Source organism: Artibeus jamaicensis, unplaced genomic scaffold (assembly GCF_021234435.1).
Source record: "Artibeus jamaicensis isolate MK-2021 breed Jamaican fruit bat unplaced genomic scaffold, CSHL_Jam_final contig_2170, whole genome shotgun sequence".
Classification (NCBI taxonomy): Eukaryota; Metazoa; Chordata; class Mammalia; order Chiroptera; family Phyllostomidae; genus Artibeus; species Artibeus jamaicensis.
Genome location: NW_026521445.1, coordinates 2403000 through 2421404, shown reverse-complemented (window position 1 = coordinate 2421404; position 18405 = coordinate 2403000). Strand labels below are relative to the sequence as shown.

Genomic DNA, 18405 nt, shown 5'->3' with positions numbered 1-18405 from the left:
CTCCGATCACTCACTATTTTATCTGATTCCTTCTTCTCTCCCCATGCAGTTGGCCTCCGAATGTCCCCAAAGAGCATTATGTGGCAACGGGAGAGGTTGCTAAGTCCTTATGTCATCTGACTGTGGCACTCCAGTCACAACGGGCCCTTGCCAGAATGCAGCACGGGCTGTGCCATTGGCCAGGGAGTGTCTCCCTTGGCTCCGAAGGCCACACACACAGATGCCTCCCTGGGCGTCCCTTGGCGGGGTTCTGGAGGTGGTCGGCCCCAGGGACAGTGAGAATGTAAATGGGCTTGTGGTTGAGTTTTCGGGGAGTGCGCCTTTTCTGAGGAGGGGAGATCACGCTTGGCTCCCAGCAACTGCAGCTACAGTACCTTGTGGTCAGATTGCCACGGCACTGGAGACATCTCGAGCCTGGGACTTCTCTACACTGTGATTCCGGGCCTGACAAGTTAGCAGTTTCTATATTTAAGTTAAACTCTTTTAGAAAAGTTAACTCCTTACATTCTGATTCTTTAGAGAAGCGGGATAGTAAATCATGTACAGTTCGGACGATATAACACAGACTAGCAGGAGGGTGTGAGCCCTGCTCTGCAATTCACTAACTCTGTGAACTTGGCAATGCCAAGGATGTCCCTCCATCCCAGTTCCTTCAAACGTAAACGAGGACAGCAGTGCCCATCCTAATGAATTGTAAGGACCAAGTGATAGGATAGATGTGAAAGTTCTGTGTACACTCACAGTGTACAGGTGTGAGGGCTTGCGGAAAATAATGTTGCAATAATTCAGGCGGGACCGAACTTGAGGTTTATGCAAAGGGTAAAGTGTATAGCATACTTTAGAGGCAAGGGGGCTTTTTTTTTTCAAGCTAAGAGAAGGAATGGATTGTAAGACCTTGAGAACACTAATGGTATGTGCTGTATGGGTGCCGCTTATCACAGTACAAAATGAGTCTTCACTTCTCTAACTGTAAGCTCTGCATTAACAGGGAACATCAGGATGTGCGAGGTGCTGAACTACCTCTGGGTGTCCTGAGCATGTTGCTAAGCTCCCTTCCTCCTCACTTGGTGAATTTAATAATGCCTCACTCGGTGGCATTATTCTAGTGAATCACTACGGTCCATGTTGGGGGGTTTGAGGTGGCCACGTGGCTTCCCCTGTCTGGGAGTCAGGACCTGGTCTCCCGGATTTGCAGACTCAGAACCTCATGTGAGAGCACGCAGTGAGGGGCGCCCTCTCTTGGGGACCAAACACTCCAACCTGGGTGCCTGTTTATTACTTAGCAACAGGTGGACGATAGTCTGTACATTCTCCTCCTATAGGATTGTGCGGGTGGTTAAATCATAGTGAGATTGCTTGGTGAGCAAAGGACCCCTGGACGGAGGATACAGTCTGGTGACTGTAAGTCCCATTCAGAGGCCTTGGGCCAGGACAGCTTGCTGTGCTCAGCCTCAGGACACGTGGAGTCTCCCGGCCCCTCACCCAGTCCCTGGGTCGGGGCACCCTCAGCCCTGGAGGGTGCGTGGACACTTCCGTTCTTCTGTGCTTCTGTTAGGTGTCTAGTGTCCAAAGGACCCTCTGAGATGACAGGTGATAACACAGCTCCTGAAGCCCCTTGTTTCTAGGGGTGCTAGGCTGGACTTGACCTGTAGGTTTCATTTTGGCTTCATCTGCTTCCTGTGGTTGAAGGAGGAGGTGGGTGGTCTCTAGCAGTTTCCAACCTATAGTGCAGAGGAACTGAGTACGTGCAGGGTGGGGTTGTGTGAGGACACTGGAGGGATCCTGAGCATTAAATAACAGGAAGTGCCTGGAAACAATTGGCACAAAGGGGCTTTGCTTCTTTGCTCGGTAGGTGCAGTCTTTAGGGAGGAATCTGAGGCATTCGCTCCAGATTAGTCCTCAGGATTCTGCCCGAGGGAATGGTTGGGTGGGGCCCAAGCGGAGGCCTTGCTGCAGGACAAAGGTAAAACTGCAGGAAACCGGAGCAGAGATGACTGTGAGGAAGGTGCTTGAGTGATGGAGCGATTCTCCGAGTAAGAAAGCCTCGCCCTGGTCCCTACCTGGAGGCCCCACCCGCCTGCAGTCCTCCGGGGCTCAGCGCCTCCCAGCAGACGGTGGGACAGGAATGAAGATTCTCAGGTCCAGCCTGTCAGCAGATAAGAAAACTGTGTGGCCCACACAGTGGCTGGGGGACCTAAGGCCACACAGTGGCAGCATGGGGACCAGCCGTGGACTGCCCGAGGAGTCTGTCACCACTTTCCAACACTGTGTGGGGACCCTGGGGGGGGCCCCCTCAGAGGAGAGGCTCACGGGAGTGGGTCAAAGAGAGAGAAGTGGCCTTTAATGGAAGAGACCCTTGCAGTGTTTGCTTTGCCAGAAATCTCCCCGAGAGTGCCAGCCACACATTCCTCCCAAGGGAGGAATGCCCCCTTCCCGGGAACGCGGGATCTGAGGAGATCCCGGGCACGTTCTCGTGAATGTCGGTGTCGGTGCTTTAGGGTCCTGCTGTATTTTATACAGTTTGGCTGTGTCTTGTCCCATTTACTTTCTCCTCTTCATTCACTTCACTCAGTGTGATCCTGCCAAGAGGAAAGGTTTTAATTGATGATGCATGAAAGGGTGATGGGGGGGGAAATATGAATGAAATAGAAATCCCTTTTTAGTTAGGCTTGTTTTGTGATCTGTGTGTGCTTGAACGAACTATATTTACTTTTATAGGTATGCGTAGAAAGCTAAGTGTGTTATTCACTCACTCAGACTTCATTAAATTGTACCATGACATATTTAGGAGAATAGTTTTAGAAAGTCAATAGTTTTAGAGGAAGCACTGGGGAGTAGAAACTTCTAGTGTGTTATTTCTTAACATTAAGAAATGGAAAAAACTGATTGGGTTTTATTAATGGAGGTGATGGAGGTATGAGTGCTTTTGAAAGGAAGGAAGGGGCAGTGCCATAGCTGGGATTAAAGAAGAAAAAGCACAAGTGAGGTGCATGTGGCTAAAGATGCAAGAACGCCCTTGACTTTTATCACCCAGAAAAAACCGGAAGTGTAGAAGATGTCTCAGAAATGATCATAGGACCCCGTCGTGGTCCTGGGTGAGGAGCAAATGGGGTCAGAGTCATAGGCTCCATCTTGGTTCAATTCACTTTGGTCTCGCAAACACAAGGAGCATCTTACACGGAGCCACTCATTTTCAAATAATGTTTAGAAGCATTTTTGCGTGTCTTAGGGTAGGAAAAGGTGTACGAATGACTGAGTGCACCCCATCACTCTTGTGGGGAATGCGAGACAAAGTACGTGTCCTTGTGAGGAAGGTTCAGTGGCATCTGTCATCGCCGTGGGAGCTGGTCAGTGGGCGCCTGTTTCCATTTGCACTCCTCCTCTCGAAGGCAGTGGCACCGGGAAGCAGAAATCGTATGGCATTTTCTCACTCGTCCACATGTTAGGGAAGCCCGTAGACCTGTATACCAGGGGGCTGTGTCTGATTTGAAGGCACCATGAGAACCAGAGAGATAATCAAATGCGAGAATTAGAGAAGGGGACTTGGCAGTGAAAATCCAGTGGCCTGAGCCAGAAAGACAGTGTGTCCTTTGCTCTGCAGGCAGCTGGATGACATAACAATCACTCTTTTCTCCCAGGGTTGGAAATTCGGTGCCCCGCATGACAATTTTGCAACTCTTTACGCATCTTTAAGCTTTTTTGTCCATGCACAGAAAGGAACGTCATGCAGAGCCATTAGTCCATTGGCTGAAAATGAATTAGAAGTTTAAAGGTACAAAAAGAATCCATATCTTACTTTTACATAGAGTTACTTAAGTTTATTGCACAAATAATCAGTGCTTATTATAAAAGACTCAGAAAGTATGGACTGCAAAAACAAGAAGAGTCCTCATAATCTAACCTTTCCAGAGAAAGTCATGAGTAAAGCTTTGGTATGCGTCTCTCGGAATTTTTCCTGTGCGCTTATTTGTATATTGTTTTTCTGAAAAATTGGATCCGAGTTTACATAAAATTTTATAAAGATTGCAATCAGGGCAAGAGTAATAGCTTGAATTTTGAAGAAAAATAGGATAAAACGTTTCAGAAAAACTGACAAATGTTTTAAAAAACATAGAGGGGTGCAAAATCACTCTGTGTACAAAGAAAGTGCTAATACTGTATATATTTTTAAAAGGCTAGTCTATTTTTTTCTGTTTTGTCCAGTTTGATCGTTTGCAGTATCTTATGTGTAAAACTAGGGCACATCACCTCCGTCAGGTTCTCTAAGCTGATGTGGGCCATCGCTTTCCAACCGGAGGTGAACACTCACCACTATTCTCAGAAGTTCCCCTGAAGAAACTTACACGTGATGCTGCGCTTCCCGGAAGTTACCGGCTCTCTGGTTTAACGGCTGTGTGGGATTGTATCTCACCATGGGCGCTCTCGCTTCTGCCTCGTGGTCTCATAAAAGCATCAACTACAGCAAGTCAAAGATTTCATCTCCCATCCCTGCCTCTAGGGTCAGTGGCAGAGCTTCTTGAATGAATGAATGAGTGAGCGAATGACCGAATGAATGAATGAACAAATGAACAAACAGATTTGTCACCCAGCAGTTACCACCGTTCCGCAAGGGGGCACCATGTATGCCAGGCACTGTCCTAAGTGCTCCTTATGGATAAGCGGATTCGATCCTCACGTGTCCCCTTGTGATGACACCAAGGCCTGATTATCCTTTGAAAGTCCTGTATTTCTTGGTAGTCTTCAAGCTCTGAATCTGATTAACACTGTTGGAAGGTACGAGATCACAGGCTCGGAACTCTGGACCTGCTAAGTAGCTTAGGGATCGTGTTATTCACAGCCTCGGAAGCAGACCAAAGGGACTGAGAGGCCTGTCTTGTGTCCCAGAGCTGCTGTGGGCATAAGAACGCAGGTTTCCCCACCCTGGACCAGTGTCCTTCCTGCCTGACAGCACTCTGCCCCCCCCTCCCAGAGCAGTTACGGTCCCTTCTGTTTGAGGACATTCACATCAGTAAATGTCAACATGGTGTGTTATTTATAGCAATGTTAATTTTGTATTAAGCATATTGATATATAATGAATAAATCACGTTGAAAAACATTAATATTAAACTTCTTTCTCCCTGGGGGTTCATCATTGGTAAACACCAGAGACCTCACCTACAGTTCAGGAAACCAACATCTTTTTTTTTTTTTTTTAAGATTTTATTTATTTATTTTTAGAGAGAGGGGAAGGGAGGGAGAAAGAGAGGGACACAAACATCAAGGTGTGGTTGCCTCTTGTGCACCCCCTAGTGGGGAACTGGCCTGCAACTTAGGCATGGGTCCTCACTGGGAATTGAACCAGTGACCCTTTGGTTTGCAGGTCCGCGCTCACTCCACTGACCCACACCAGCCAGGGCAGAAAACCAGCATCTAAAAGGCCCTGCAAAGAAGGCCTTTGCTTAGAGATCCCGGGGTCATAGTGGACACTTATTCACAGGTGTTAATTACGCATCTGTACCCAGCTGGTGTGTTCCCCATATTCCTCAGTATGCTGAGGCTGGAAGCTCTCTCTCTCTCTCTCTCTGTCTCTGCTTTGCATCTGAAGAGGGAGCTGGTTTGCCTGCAGGGAGCTGGGTCTACCTGTTCCTCCCTCTTTTTTTTTCTTTTTTTTTTCGCCTCTTTCTATTTTTTTTAATTAATTTATTTTTTTGAATTGATTATGCTGTTACAGTTGTTCTATTCCCCCCTTCATTCCCCTCCACCCTGCCCCCCCATCCCCACCATTACCCCCCTTTAGTTTATGTCCATGTGTCTCAAGTCCTTTAGGTTCTATATTTCCCATACTATTCTTGCCCCCCCCATCTATTTTCTATCTACTGTCTATGCTACTTGTTTTCTGTACCTTCTCCCCCCATCTCCTCCTCCCACTCCCCTGTTGCTAACCCTCCTTGAGATCTTCATTTCTATGTTTCCACTCCTGATCTAGCTGTCCTTTTAGTTTGCTTTCGTTTTAGTTGTGGTTGTTAATAACTGTGAGTTTGTTGTCCTTTCACTGTTCATGTTTCTTTAACTTCTTTTTCTTAGATAAGTCCCTTTAACATTTCATATAATAAGGGCTTGGTGATGATGAACTCCTTGAATTTGGTCTTATCTGAGAAGCACCTTATCTGTCCTTCCGTTCTAAATGAAAGTTTTGCTGGATAGAGCAATCTTGGTTGTAGGTCTTTAGATTTCATGACTTGGAATATTTCTTTCCAGCCCCTTCTTGCCTGTAAGGTCTCTTTTGAGAAATCTGCTGACAGCCTGATGGGGACTCCTTTGTAGGTGATTGTCCCCTTAGCTCTTGCTGCTTCCAGGATTCTTTCCTTCATTTTAATTTTGGCTAATGTAATTATGATATGCCTTGGTGTGTTTCTTCTTGAGTCCAACTTTTTTGGTACTCTCTGGGCTTCTTGGATTTCTTGGAAGTCTATTTCCTTTGCCAGATTGGGGAAATTTTCTTTTATTATTTGTTCAAATAGTTTTTGCACTGGTGGTTGTGTCTTTCCCCCTTCTGGTACCCCTATAATTCGGATATTGGAGCGTTTAAAGATGTCCTGGAGGTTCCTAAGCTTCTCCTCATTTTTCTGAATTCTTATTTCTTCATTCCTTTCTGTTTGATCATTTTTTTCTTCCTTCTGGTCCACTTCATTGATTTGAGTCCCAGTTTCCTTTTCATCTCTGTGGGTTTCCTGTGGAATTCCATTCATTTCCCTTAATTTAGCCTTCATATGTTTCTCTAATTTGTGGCTATAATCCACCAGATCTGTGAGGAAGCTGATGACCAGTGTTTTAAACTGTGCGTCTGAGAGTTTTGCTATTTCTTCGTCGCTTAGATTTATCTCTGGGGCTTTGAGTTCTCCCTGCGGCATTTTGGTCTGTTCTGGCCCTTTAAGTGGGAGAAGCGGCGCCTTGGAGTCCCAGGTCGCTGGGTTGTGACGCTGTATGTGGGGGCGTGGTCAGAGCGGGGAAATGGCGGTGCCCTCTATCGCCGCCGCGGCTGGTCCAACCGCCCACTCCCTCGCTCGCTCGCAATCAGGCAACCGCAGTCAACACGCTGCACCGCCTCCCCACTGTCTCCTCTGTAGTCGCTCACCCGGTGGGTCACTCGGTCGCTCACCAGGTCCAATCCTGCGTCTGGAACCTGCGCGTCCGGATTCGCGCGTCTGGATTCTGCGCCCGGGTCCGACCGAGCCCTCCTTTGCAACTCCTCACCAGACGCCGGTTTCGCCCCTTACCGGTCGGGCTGAAAAATTTGTTGTTAGCGGACTTCCGAAAAGTTCAGTTTTCCGTGTTCTGGTTGTGTTTTCTGATGCTAATATTTAGTTGTCCCTAAACTTGGTTGTGTGAGGAGGCACGGCACATCCACCTAAACCTCCATCTTGGCGGAAGTCCCTGTTCCTCCCTCTTGACCTCATCACTGTGCTCTTATTTTAGGCTTTCGCTACAAACCGACCCTCTTCTCCCTTGTGCTTGTCTTGTTATTTCCTTCTGTGCCCGCCTTTAGGTGTATCTGGCACGGCTTTATTTAACTCTGCAGAGCCTGTCGGCACAGACTTGAACCAAGGGCCCGTGTCCCGTACTGCATTTAATCATTGAGTGACACTGTGTCCTTCCTTCGTGGGAGGGGGCTGGAGGGGAGGGGTAGGGAGACGTCTTCATTCATTCAGCGGCTTTATCGCGTGCCTAGGAAAAGTCTCAGGCATGCAATAGGTCCCAGGGTTATAGGTGCGAACCAAAGAGACAAAGTTCCTTTACTTCATGGGGGCAGGAATACTCAGCCAGAAACTAATACATATGTACTATATCAGGTGGTGAGAGGTTCTAAGGGGAAACTTAAGTGCTGTTTTGGGCTGGGTGTTCCCAGCAGGTGTCTTGAACAGGTGCCCTTGAAGCAGAGACATGGAGTGAGGGAGGGGGACAGGTATCTAGGAGAAGAAGACTCCAGAAAGGAAATGCAGCAGGTGTGAGGGGTCGCGGGGCAGGACCATGCTTGGTTTGCTGGAGGGACCCCGAGGAGAGTGTGGGGCCCACGTGGTCAGGAGCCGGTGGGGGCTGAGGGGGGCGAATCCCTTCACGTGTGGCCTCCCAGGTCCTCTCAGACTTTGCCTTTGGCTCTGCGCTCAGAGATGGCACGAGCGGAGTTTCCTTGAGCAGGCAGATGGCACTGGCTGCGCTGTTGGCCGTCCTCGGTGAGGGTGGGAGGTCAAAGGGCAGGTTAGTCATCGCAGGGAGAGGCAGTGGTTCGACAGGGCGTGGAATGCGGGGTGCGAGGGAGACCCAGGCAGCAGGGAGGACTCCAGGTGCCTGGCCCGGGCATCTGAAAGAGGGGATTTGCCATTTTGGGGGGAGGAAAGCCCGAGGGAAGAACGGATGGTGCCTGCCTGCTCTGGGGGCGGGGGATGCGCCTGAAGACTGCCGTCCGCACACAGACGTGCTCCGACGGTTCCCAGATAAAACCGGCCCCTCCGCCCTGCACCCTGGGAAGCCCCCCATTTCTCCCATTTCCACGGCCCCCTCCCCCTCTCTCTGAGTCCACTGCCAGCAGCCTGTCCCCCCCTCACGCTGCCACACCTGCTTTTTGTCAGTGTCGGCAATGACCTCCACGGTGTCAGTTCTCCGTCACCCCACACTGACCTCGTCACCAGCGCTGCTCTGCTCTCTTCCTCCCTGCTCCTCACTTTCTCCCATGGTGTCCACAGCACCTTGTGTCCTTGATGTCCCCTAGTCTTCCGGACCCCATGGCCTCTCCACCCTTCTGTCCTGAGTGTATACCTTCCACCCTCAACCAGGATATAGACGCTTCAAGACATGGGAGAGAAAAGAAAGTTGTTTTCCTGTTTTATCAAGTGAGTCTGTAAGCAGTCTGTAGGCCCAGATATTCCTCGTAGGTCCCCAGCGGACTCCCCAAGGGCCCTCCACCAGGCCCTCCCTTGTGTTTTGTTTTGTTTCTGTTCCTGTCAGAGGGGACGAGTTGCTGGGCACATCAAGCCTGGCTGTGTGGCCTGACGTGAGACCAGAGCCAGGACAGAGGGCCACATCCATGGCTCGGACCCAGAGCCCTCACCGAGGTGCTTCCACAGTGTCCACAGGTGACAGAGAGGCGAGCGTGTTGTCTAGAATGACCAGAGGCTTCAGGGTGACGTGAGACGCTCGTGAAAAAACACAGTGAATTTTCTCATCCTGGCGACCTTGGCCAGGCCTGAGTCCATGTTATGCAACCCTGTCTACCTTAAAGGATGTTTTTTTATCTCCAGCTGTTGTGAGCATGTTTTCCAAAAGGAAACACATTTCACTTGACCTCGGCCGGGGGGGCCTGTTGCATCCTCTCTTCTCAAACTCCCTTCCAGTGTGTGTGTGTGTGTTCAGTCATTTTTTTTTTTAACCTTCCCAGAAAGAAGACTGGCCTATGCACAAGCTGGAATGTTCTCCCATGGTTGTTTTTGGGGAAAACTGGAGCCCTTCCGAGACTGTAAGGCTCACAGCAAGGATCCTGGCCAAACAGGTGAGGGCACGGGATGCTGTTCAAGTGCATTTTATTTTGTTTTTGTTTTTTCCTTAAAGGTCAGAGGGATGAGGAACTGGCCTGTGGTGGTCATTTCTTGCTGATCCCTCTTGGACGCCATTCCCCATCACGTCCACGTGGACGGGGCTGGGAACGGAGCTCAAGTGCAAGCCGGTCGGTCACGTGCCCTCTGCAATAGGACGTCGCTTAGCCCAGGCCAGGAGCGGGGCCACAGCCATTAAACCATGCGCTTTTCCTATGAGACAGGGTTACATGGAAAAATATGGCTTCTCAAGGCACGAACACTGGATTGAAAACAATTAGTGCATCTTAGGGAACCAGACTGGCCTGCGAAGTACTGAGGTTTCCCTCTCTCCTCGTGACTCAGAGAGGGCCCCTGTGCCCCCTCCCGGTACAGTGTTCTGCCCTTCCTCTCTCCTTGCTGCCCTGTCTAGGCAGGTTGGGTGGAACAGAGCACCAGAGGGGCATAGGCAAAGGAGAGAGAAAGGAGCGGGCAAGGAGAAGCTAGGGGAGCACAGCGGTTGACAACAGTTTCCTCCAAAGATGATGCCGGGCCTGGCTGTTCCTCCTTGTTTGCTCAGTGCTTACTGATTACACGTTAGCGAGATGCCTGATCTCCAGAGGACTGAGCTGAGAAGAGCAGACAGAGCCACCGGGACCTGTCCTTGTGACACAGTGAAATAGGCCACGGGGGGCCCACAAGCTGTTTTTGTCCACGGAGCTGCTCGCTAATAAGCAGTCGGTAGCAGAGCCTGTGGACTATAAATCTATTTTTTTAAAATTTATTTTTAGAGAGAGGGAAAGGGAGGGAGAAAGGGAGAGAAACATCGATGTGCGAGAGATACATCGATCCGATGCCTCTTGCACACCCCCAACTGGGGACCTGGCCTGCAACCCAGGCTTGTGCCCTGACTGGGAATCAAACCGGCAACCTTTCAGTTCACAGGCCAGTGCTCAATCCACTGAACCACACCAGCCAGAGCTAAGTCTTTTAAAGCTGAAATTTCATCCACCTCTTCTTTATGCACCCCCCCCCCTTTTATAACTTTTTTAAAAATCTAAGCCAAATGTGATCTTAATGATTGGCACATACCTGACCCCAGACTAAGTTGGGATCCTGGGCCGTGTAAACAGAACCAGGTCATTTCCGAGCTCTGAGCTCACCGTTCCGTTATGTCCCGATGGGATCAGGTGCTCGTTGAAATGCCACTGCGCCTGCCCAGGGAAACCAGAGGCACTCAGGGCGCCTGCCGCAGGAGGTGGAGTGATCAGACTTGTATCCCTGGAGGAGGTTAACTCTGGGGTCCTAACAATTATCCTTAAATATGTGCAGAGTACTTGGTCAGAAGGAAAAAGTAGAGGGAACTGGTGTGACTTGGGGAGGTGTCCGGGTAAATAAGCCATCCACTTAGAACCCTGAGCACCCGGGGAGGGTTGGCTGACCCAGCTGCTCGCTCCCCCCACCTCCCACCCCGTGATGTTATTTATAGTGTTCCGGTTAAGAATTCAGAAGAAGCTGGTGTACTTTCCTGAATGAAAAGCTTTCCCAGGCAAAATGAACTACTAATCTTATAGAAACCTGCCCCGTGAATGGAAGATTTCTGCTCCCAAAAGGAACTATTGAAATGTTCCCGCGCCAGGAGGCTCCTCAGAATGCTATGATGAGTTTGTACCAGCTTCATTCAACTTTTATTATAATTACTGCGACGACTAATAGTCTATTAAATGAAAAGTTACCTGGCCACATTTTCATCTCTCTGGGACGTGATGATTAAAAAAACAGACCATTTGTATTCCAGTAGCTTGCAAAGGATTAGGGGAGACAGGCCACCCAACTACCAGGGGGAAGCTTAACATGTTAACTAGAGAGGTGAGAGTGCCCTGCTAAGACCACCTGTATCCCCAGATTGAATAGCCAGATGACAAAGACGTGCCTCGGGCCAGCTCTTGAGCTCTGCTTTTGAACTCTTGTCAACACCAAGTTTATTCATGTCCTCAAAGCCTGGTGGGTTTAGTATTGTTAGCGCCTCTCGGGATGCCTAGAACAAAGGCAGCAACACATTTAAAGCGAATCTGGGCTCACAGACACAACCCAAAGTGTTCCCTTTGAAACTCAGAATCGGAGATCATTTTAGCTTATGCTTAAAGAAAGTGTAAAATGGATGGGGGGTTTGATTTTGTTCCTTTTCAGAAGGAGAAATAATCAATAGGATGGTTCATCTGTAGACTCAGTCCTTTTCAAGTCGGGGCCCTAAAAAGTTGTTTTCCAGCCACGGTTCTTTCCCATAACAAGCATTTCTGAGCCTACTGTGTGCATAGCATTATCGGGGTGTTGGGAACACGGCAGACGCTTTAACAAGCTTTTCAAAGGAGTCTTTGGGGTTTGGACCTTGGGCAGATATGCCCAGAGCCCCCCAGTGGTGGCTTCTTGGAGGGCTTTCTCCACTTCACAGAGAACTGTTGTTTTTCCTTCATGTAAAAGTGAAGGCGCATTTTGCCCTGGTCGCTAAGATCTGTAACTGTGGGATTTCTTCCCCAATTACTAGAAAAGCCACCCAGAGAGGACGCCTTCAGAGAAACTGCTAGCCGTGAAGGAGTTCGAATCCCGTAAGTTTGTTTCTGTGACCGGCTGAGGGGTCATTTTACCTCCACATTCAACGTGGTTGGGGCAGGACTGGAGACAGGAGCGGACAGTGTGTCTTCGTGCTGCTGGTGGTTTTATAATTAATCGCTTTTATTTGGACTTATGTGCTCATTTGAAAAATGACTCACTTTTTTGTCTGAGTTGACGGGATTACTAGCAAGTAATTAAGGGGAAGGAGGGGCTCTCAGAATGAATGGTTGCACCCCGAGCTCGCTCCTATGTGCCCTCCTGGCACACAGAATATTTTTGGATCTTTGCTGAATTGCAACCCTGCAAACAGCTGATGTCCTTAATGAAAGACGTTAAATCAGGAGCTCTCCATCTTCTCGACCATGACCCAGACTGCAAGGCCAGCATAGGGGTAGTGACAGGGGCTTGAGCGGCCGGGGGCTGAAGCTACTTCTCAGTCTTCACCACGCGTCTCCAACCCGGTTGCTAATTTCTTGTCCTGAGTGACTTCCGGTTGTCAGAGGAAGAGAAGAAGGAAGTGGCATGCTTCTCTTTCCCTCGGGTTCATCAGTTAGACCAGGTGATGGGCAAGAATATTTGGGGGGCGGCTCCACATATTTTTCCCTCTCCCCCCTGCCATTTGTAGTAAGAGAAATCCGGAGTTTTCTCCCTGGCGAACAATGGTTTGTCCCTCCGCAGATCTGGATAAACTAGACAATGAGAAGAAGGATTTGATTCAGAGTGACATTTCCTCTCTCCATCGCTTTTACTCCAAGCACCTCGAGTTCCCCGACAACCAGAGCCTGGTGACGCTCTTCGCACAGGTAAGGACGCAGCCCCAGGTGACGCCGGGTGTAGCTTTTCCTGCCTGAGTACCTGTCCCCAGCGCACACTCAGTGAAGGGGACAGAAACAGAGGGACGGCCTCTGTGAAGAGAAGGTTCTGGACCTGCCGCACCCTGTCTCGCACGGCCTTGCTAGGTGACCTTGAGCATGTCAGGGTCGGCTCTGGATGGGCCGTGGAGCTGATGCAGGGAGCTCAGGAAGTTGACCCTCCCTCTGCCTCTTGTCCCAGGAAGAGTTGGTGAGAACAGACTTGTGGCCAGCACCACGGCCCACAGTAGCTCTTTGAAAAGACCACTTGCGGGTCCTACGTGAATCTTTACTTTTCTTCTCTTAAACCTTCCATTCTGAAAGCAGTGTTTTCCATTCCGTCCAGCACAGTCCTGATAAAGCAGAGGCCAACACAGATGCCCTCGAGGCAGAGGCCCCTCTGACAGCTCTGGGGGGCGCCCCGGTGGGCCTGGGCACCAGGAGCCTTGTCAGAAACCTCTGGAGAAGCCTAGGTTTACCAAAAGCTAATTTAATACAGAATTAAAGAAGTTTCTAGACAAGAGCAACTTCTAAGCAATCGCAGAACTGAAAAGCAGCCGTGCGAAGGCTGAGGCCGGGTTCATGTACAACAGAGAAGCACGTGCAGCCGGCAGCCACATCTTCCTGAGACCTGGAGGGTGGCCCTTCCTGACACACCCGCCACGTGGGATTTCTCTCCCTAATACACTTGTGTTTTCGCCTGCAAGCTGCACATGTGTCTGAAGGTGACCTTCCCAGAGAGAGAAACACTGGAGTACACTGCTCCAGGGTGAACCCTCGTCTCTAGGTATGTGATAGAGCTTGGGTGGAAACCCACACATTGTCCCTAGACCAGAATAAGCATCGCCCGTGCACCCCTTGACTCCTCGACTCCATTTCCAGGCTTGCATCCCAAGGAAGCAATCAGAGACTGTGGGCGCAGGGGGGCCTGCAATTTTTCTTGTTCTCTTTAAGACCAACAAAAGAAGAAAAGAAAAAGGAAATATTATAAATGGCCACTGGTAGGAGTCTGGTGAATCAATGATGGCCTATACTGTAAGTTATATTTTAAAGAATGTATGAAGACATGGAAAACCATCAGTGATACAACATTAAGTGTAGAAGCAAGATAAAAATGTGTCCTGAGAATAGGCAAGCATATGTGAGGAATGAGTAAGTGGAAGTTCACAGTTGGTCCTCTCCTGAATTGTGGGAAATCTGTGCTTTTTTTGCTGGGTGATTTTCTAGATTTCCTACAATGTGCATGTAGGAAAACACAAAAGAGATGAAAAAGCACCCACAATTCTCCCACTTCAAAAATTACGCACAGGAAGGCAGAGGGAGTCCTTAACCCCCAGGGGTACGACTGTTCGCAGTGTGAGGGCTTCCTTGGAAAACAGATGTGTTTCTATTGTGTGACCGTCAATTAGAAAACAAAGCTGTTACTCACTCATCCAGTGCAAAATGGGTTCCAGTTATGACTATGAAAGTAGTAATAATGAAAACCTTCCTGTTTTTTATATTATCATGATTTGCAACATACTTTTCTAAGCATCCTAAAACAGTGGATTTTGGGGCCAATGGGAAGTTGAGGTATTGACTTCCCTTACATTGTTTTTAAATACAAGGTAAGTGACTTTTTTTCAGGATTAGATGAAGCATGGTTATGTGAGAGAGCAAAAGAGATGAAATAAATAAAAGTATCTTCTCCTCACTTCTGGCTGTGAAAAAAAAAAGATAACTTTTCCCCGAAGACAGCAGTGCATGCTGATGGGACCTCTCAGTGGTGACAGAATAGATAAGGGACCATGTTTTCATAACCAAAACTCAAGGCGCTTGATCCCATAAGCAGAAGAATATTCATGGTGAAAATGACCCAGAGTCTTCGACTTTTGAGCTGACTCAGAAAAATCTAGGAGACAGATATAAATAGATGTGCACACACACAACCATAGGTAATTCACTCCTTTACAGACCTCATATTCATCCAATCATAATACCCAGGATATTATGATTGGATGAATCTCAGCATCCTGAGATGGTGTATACACACAAATACACACCCACATCTTTTTCATATGTAAATTTGGAAAGGGACATTCAGTATCCCCCCAAAGAAAACTGTAAAGCAAAAATGACAGGTGCTGTCCCAGCCTCACACCACACTATGGCCCTGCCTCTCAGCCCCCAGCTGCCTGTCCACTGTCCCAGCCTCTGAGCCCGCTGTTTGTCTCCAGGTCCTACCCCGTGGCCCAGCCGCAGCTGGCAGTGGAAGGTGCTGTCCTCCGTCCGCAGCACGGAGGTGTGTTCTACTCACTGGGAACATGAGCATGGTCGGAAAGTGTATTTTTGGTGTGCAGCCTACATCTGGTCTGAATGCTAATTATGAAAATAGCTTTGGCAAGGCATTTACGCCTGATTTGACTTGAAAAAAGGGACTATGGCCTGTGCATCTTTCTTAACACCCAAATTCACGTTTCTCCTCCTGGGATATTTCAGAAGGCAGGGAAAGCTGACAGGAAAATCACTGAGCAATTTGGCTTAAACGCCATCACCGCCTGCAAGGAAGGAGCGGTGAGGACTGTGCTTCTAGGAGCCTCTGCTCAGGAAGATGCAGGCTCTGGCCCAGCGAGCGTGGGAGGGTGGAGGGAGCAAAGCGCCCCGTGGTCAGAGAGCCTTCCATCCCGAAGGCATTTGGAGGTGTGGGCTGGTCCGGTTGAGCTCCATGCAGAGGAAGAGACTGAGAGGCAAAGGAACAAATTTCCCAGCCCTCCAAGTTTTACCTATTGCTAGGTCAGTTTTGAAAACCGTCCATCGCTCAGTTGTCTCATTCATTCTGCAAACATTTACTGTCGTCTTGTGGGTACCAGACACCGCCAAGGCATGTGAGTGTCCAGTCCAAGGCTGCATATATCAGTAGATCATTCAGTACTTACTTAGGTGCTCCATGTCCTGTATGTAGTTTATGTCCAAGGCATTTTGTTGAATGAATGAAAATCCTAATGAAATTCTTACCTAATGTTGATTGATGGCCACTGCTTAACAGTACTTAGTCAATGCCCCGATGACAGAATAGGTTAGGATATTGAAGTTGGCACGAAAAACAATGGTCTGCCAAGTCATCTACATAGAAATGCCCCACACCACAGGGTGTGGAAGATTGTATTGTTCTACTGACCCCCCAGCAACCTCTTTTCATGTTGAAATGGTAAGTACTGATTGTAAATATGTTGAATCGTAAACACTGTAAATCAAAGCCATTATAGCTTTTACTTCTCTGTGTACCAAGATCCCCAAGCCTTTGACAGTTTTTTAAGTAAAATCACCACGTTAGCATTCACGGATCAGAGCGATTTTCAGAGAAAATTGGTATAGTGTAGAGAAACACATGTGTTTCCGACAACTTGGCTGTCAAAGTGTCTAACTGGAATTCTGACTCCTTGTTTTCCCCACTTGTTACGTATGTGGCTTTGACCAAGTTACTGAATCACTGACCTCCCTGAGCCTCAGTTTCCACATCTGTGAAATGGGTTTTGCCAGAGTAGCACTGCGGACGTAAGAGGGGGTAAAAATGCAGCACCCAGCACAGGGCCTGGCCCAGAGTAAGTGTTCTGAGGGTGCCAGTTCTCAAAAGCCCATTCGTTGGCCTGAGATGTACCAGTGCGGTGTCTCCTGTGTGGGGGAGCCCGGTTCCTACCCTCCCCCCACCCCCCGGGTTAAATCCTTCCCTAGGCGCCCCTGCCCAACAGCCTTCCTAGTGTCTTGGGAGGAGCAGGGTTCTCTGCTTTAGGTGCTGGCTGTGGGCACGTCGCTGCTCCTCCCCAACCTCAGTCTCGCTGTCTGAGAAGTAAAGAGTCTGAGCCCCCTTCTAGCTCTGAAACTACGTACAAATGAAAGCCCCCCCCCCCCCCCCCCCCGCACTGTCTGCCAACAGACTGGGTGTTTCTTTTTTTTTTTATTTTATTTTAATTTATTTTTTTTAAATTGATTATGCTGTTACAGTTGTTCTATTCCCCCCTTCATTCCCCTCCACCCTGCCCCCCCATCCCCACCATTACCCCCCCTTTAGTTTATGTCCATGTGTCTCAAGTCCTTTAGGTTCTATATTTCCCATGCTATTCTTGCCCCCCCCATCTATTTTCTATCTACTGTCTATGCTACTTATTTTCTGTACCTTCTCCCCCCATCTCCTCCTCCCACTCCCCTGTTGCTAACCCTCCTTGAGATCTTTATTTCTATATTTCCACTCCTGATCTAGCTGTTCTTTTAGTTTGCTTTCGTTTTAGGTGTGGTTGTTAATAACTGTGAGCTTGTTGTCCTTTCACTGTTCATGTTTCTTTAACTTCTTTTCCTTAGATAAGTCCCTTTAACATTTCATATAATAAGGGCTTGGTGATGATGAACTCCTTGAATTTGGTCTTGTCTGAGAAGCACCTTATCTGTCCTTCCATTCTAAATGAAAGTTTTGCTGGATAGAGCAATCTTGGTTGTAGGTCTTTAGATTTCATGACTTGGAATATTTCTTTCCAGCCCCTTCTTGCCTGTAAGGTCTCTTTTGAGAAATCTGCTGACAGCCTGATGGGGACTCCTTTGTAGGTGATTGTCCCCTTAGCTCTTGCTGCTTCCAGGATTCTTTCCTTCATTTTAATTTTGGCTAATGTAATTATGATATGCCTTGGTGTGTTTCTTCTTGAGTCCAACTTTTTTGGTACTCTCTGGGCTTCTTGGATTTCTTGGAAGTCTATTTCCTTTGCCAGATTGGGGAAATTTTCTTTTATTATTTGTTCAAATAATTTTTCCACTGGTGGTTGTGTCTTTCCCCCTTCTGGTACCCCTATAATTCGGATATTGGAGCGTTTAAAGATGTCCTGGAGGTTCCTAAGACTCTCCTCATTTCTTTGAATTCTTGCTCCTTGACTCTTTTCTGTTTGGCCATTATTTGGTTTCTTCTGGTCCACTGCATTGATTTGAGTCCCAGTTTCCTTTTCATCTCTATGGGTTTCCTGTGGAATTCCATTCATTTCCCTTAATTTAGCCTTCATATGTTTCTCTAATTTGTGGCTATAATCCACCAGATCTGTGAGGAAGCTGATGACCAGTGTTTTAAACTGTGCGTCTGAGAGTTTTGCTATTTCTTCGTCGCTTGGATTTATCTCTGGGGCTTTGAGGTCTTCCTGCGACATTTTTGGTCTGTTCTGGCCCTTTAAGTGGGGAGAAGCGGCGCCTTGGACTCCCAGGTCGCTGGGTTGTGACGCTGTATGTGGGGGCGTGGTCAGAGCGGGGAAATGGCGGTGCCCTCTATCGCCGCGGCTGGTCCAACCGCCCACTCCCTCGCTCGCTTGCAATCAGGCAACCGCAGTCGACACGCTGCACCGCCTCCCCACTGTCTCCTCTGCAGTCGCTCACCCGGTGGGT

General features: G+C 48.5%; 1 protein-coding gene across 2 annotated transcripts in view; it reads left to right on the top strand.

Annotated features, from left to right (window-relative positions):
* The window catches only part of SMYD2 (SET and MYND domain containing 2), a 52072-nt gene that overhangs the window by 20622 nt on the left and 13045 nt on the right, over positions 1-18405 (top strand). For both annotated transcript variants that reach the window (XM_037164320.2, XM_037164321.2), the window contains 3 exons: positions 9415-9525; positions 12093-12153; positions 12839-12963. In XM_037164320.2, coding sequence (XP_037020215.2) covers positions 9415-9525; positions 12093-12153; positions 12839-12963 — 297 coding nt within the window. The remainder of the gene's footprint in view (positions 1-9414; positions 9526-12092; positions 12154-12838; positions 12964-18405) is intronic.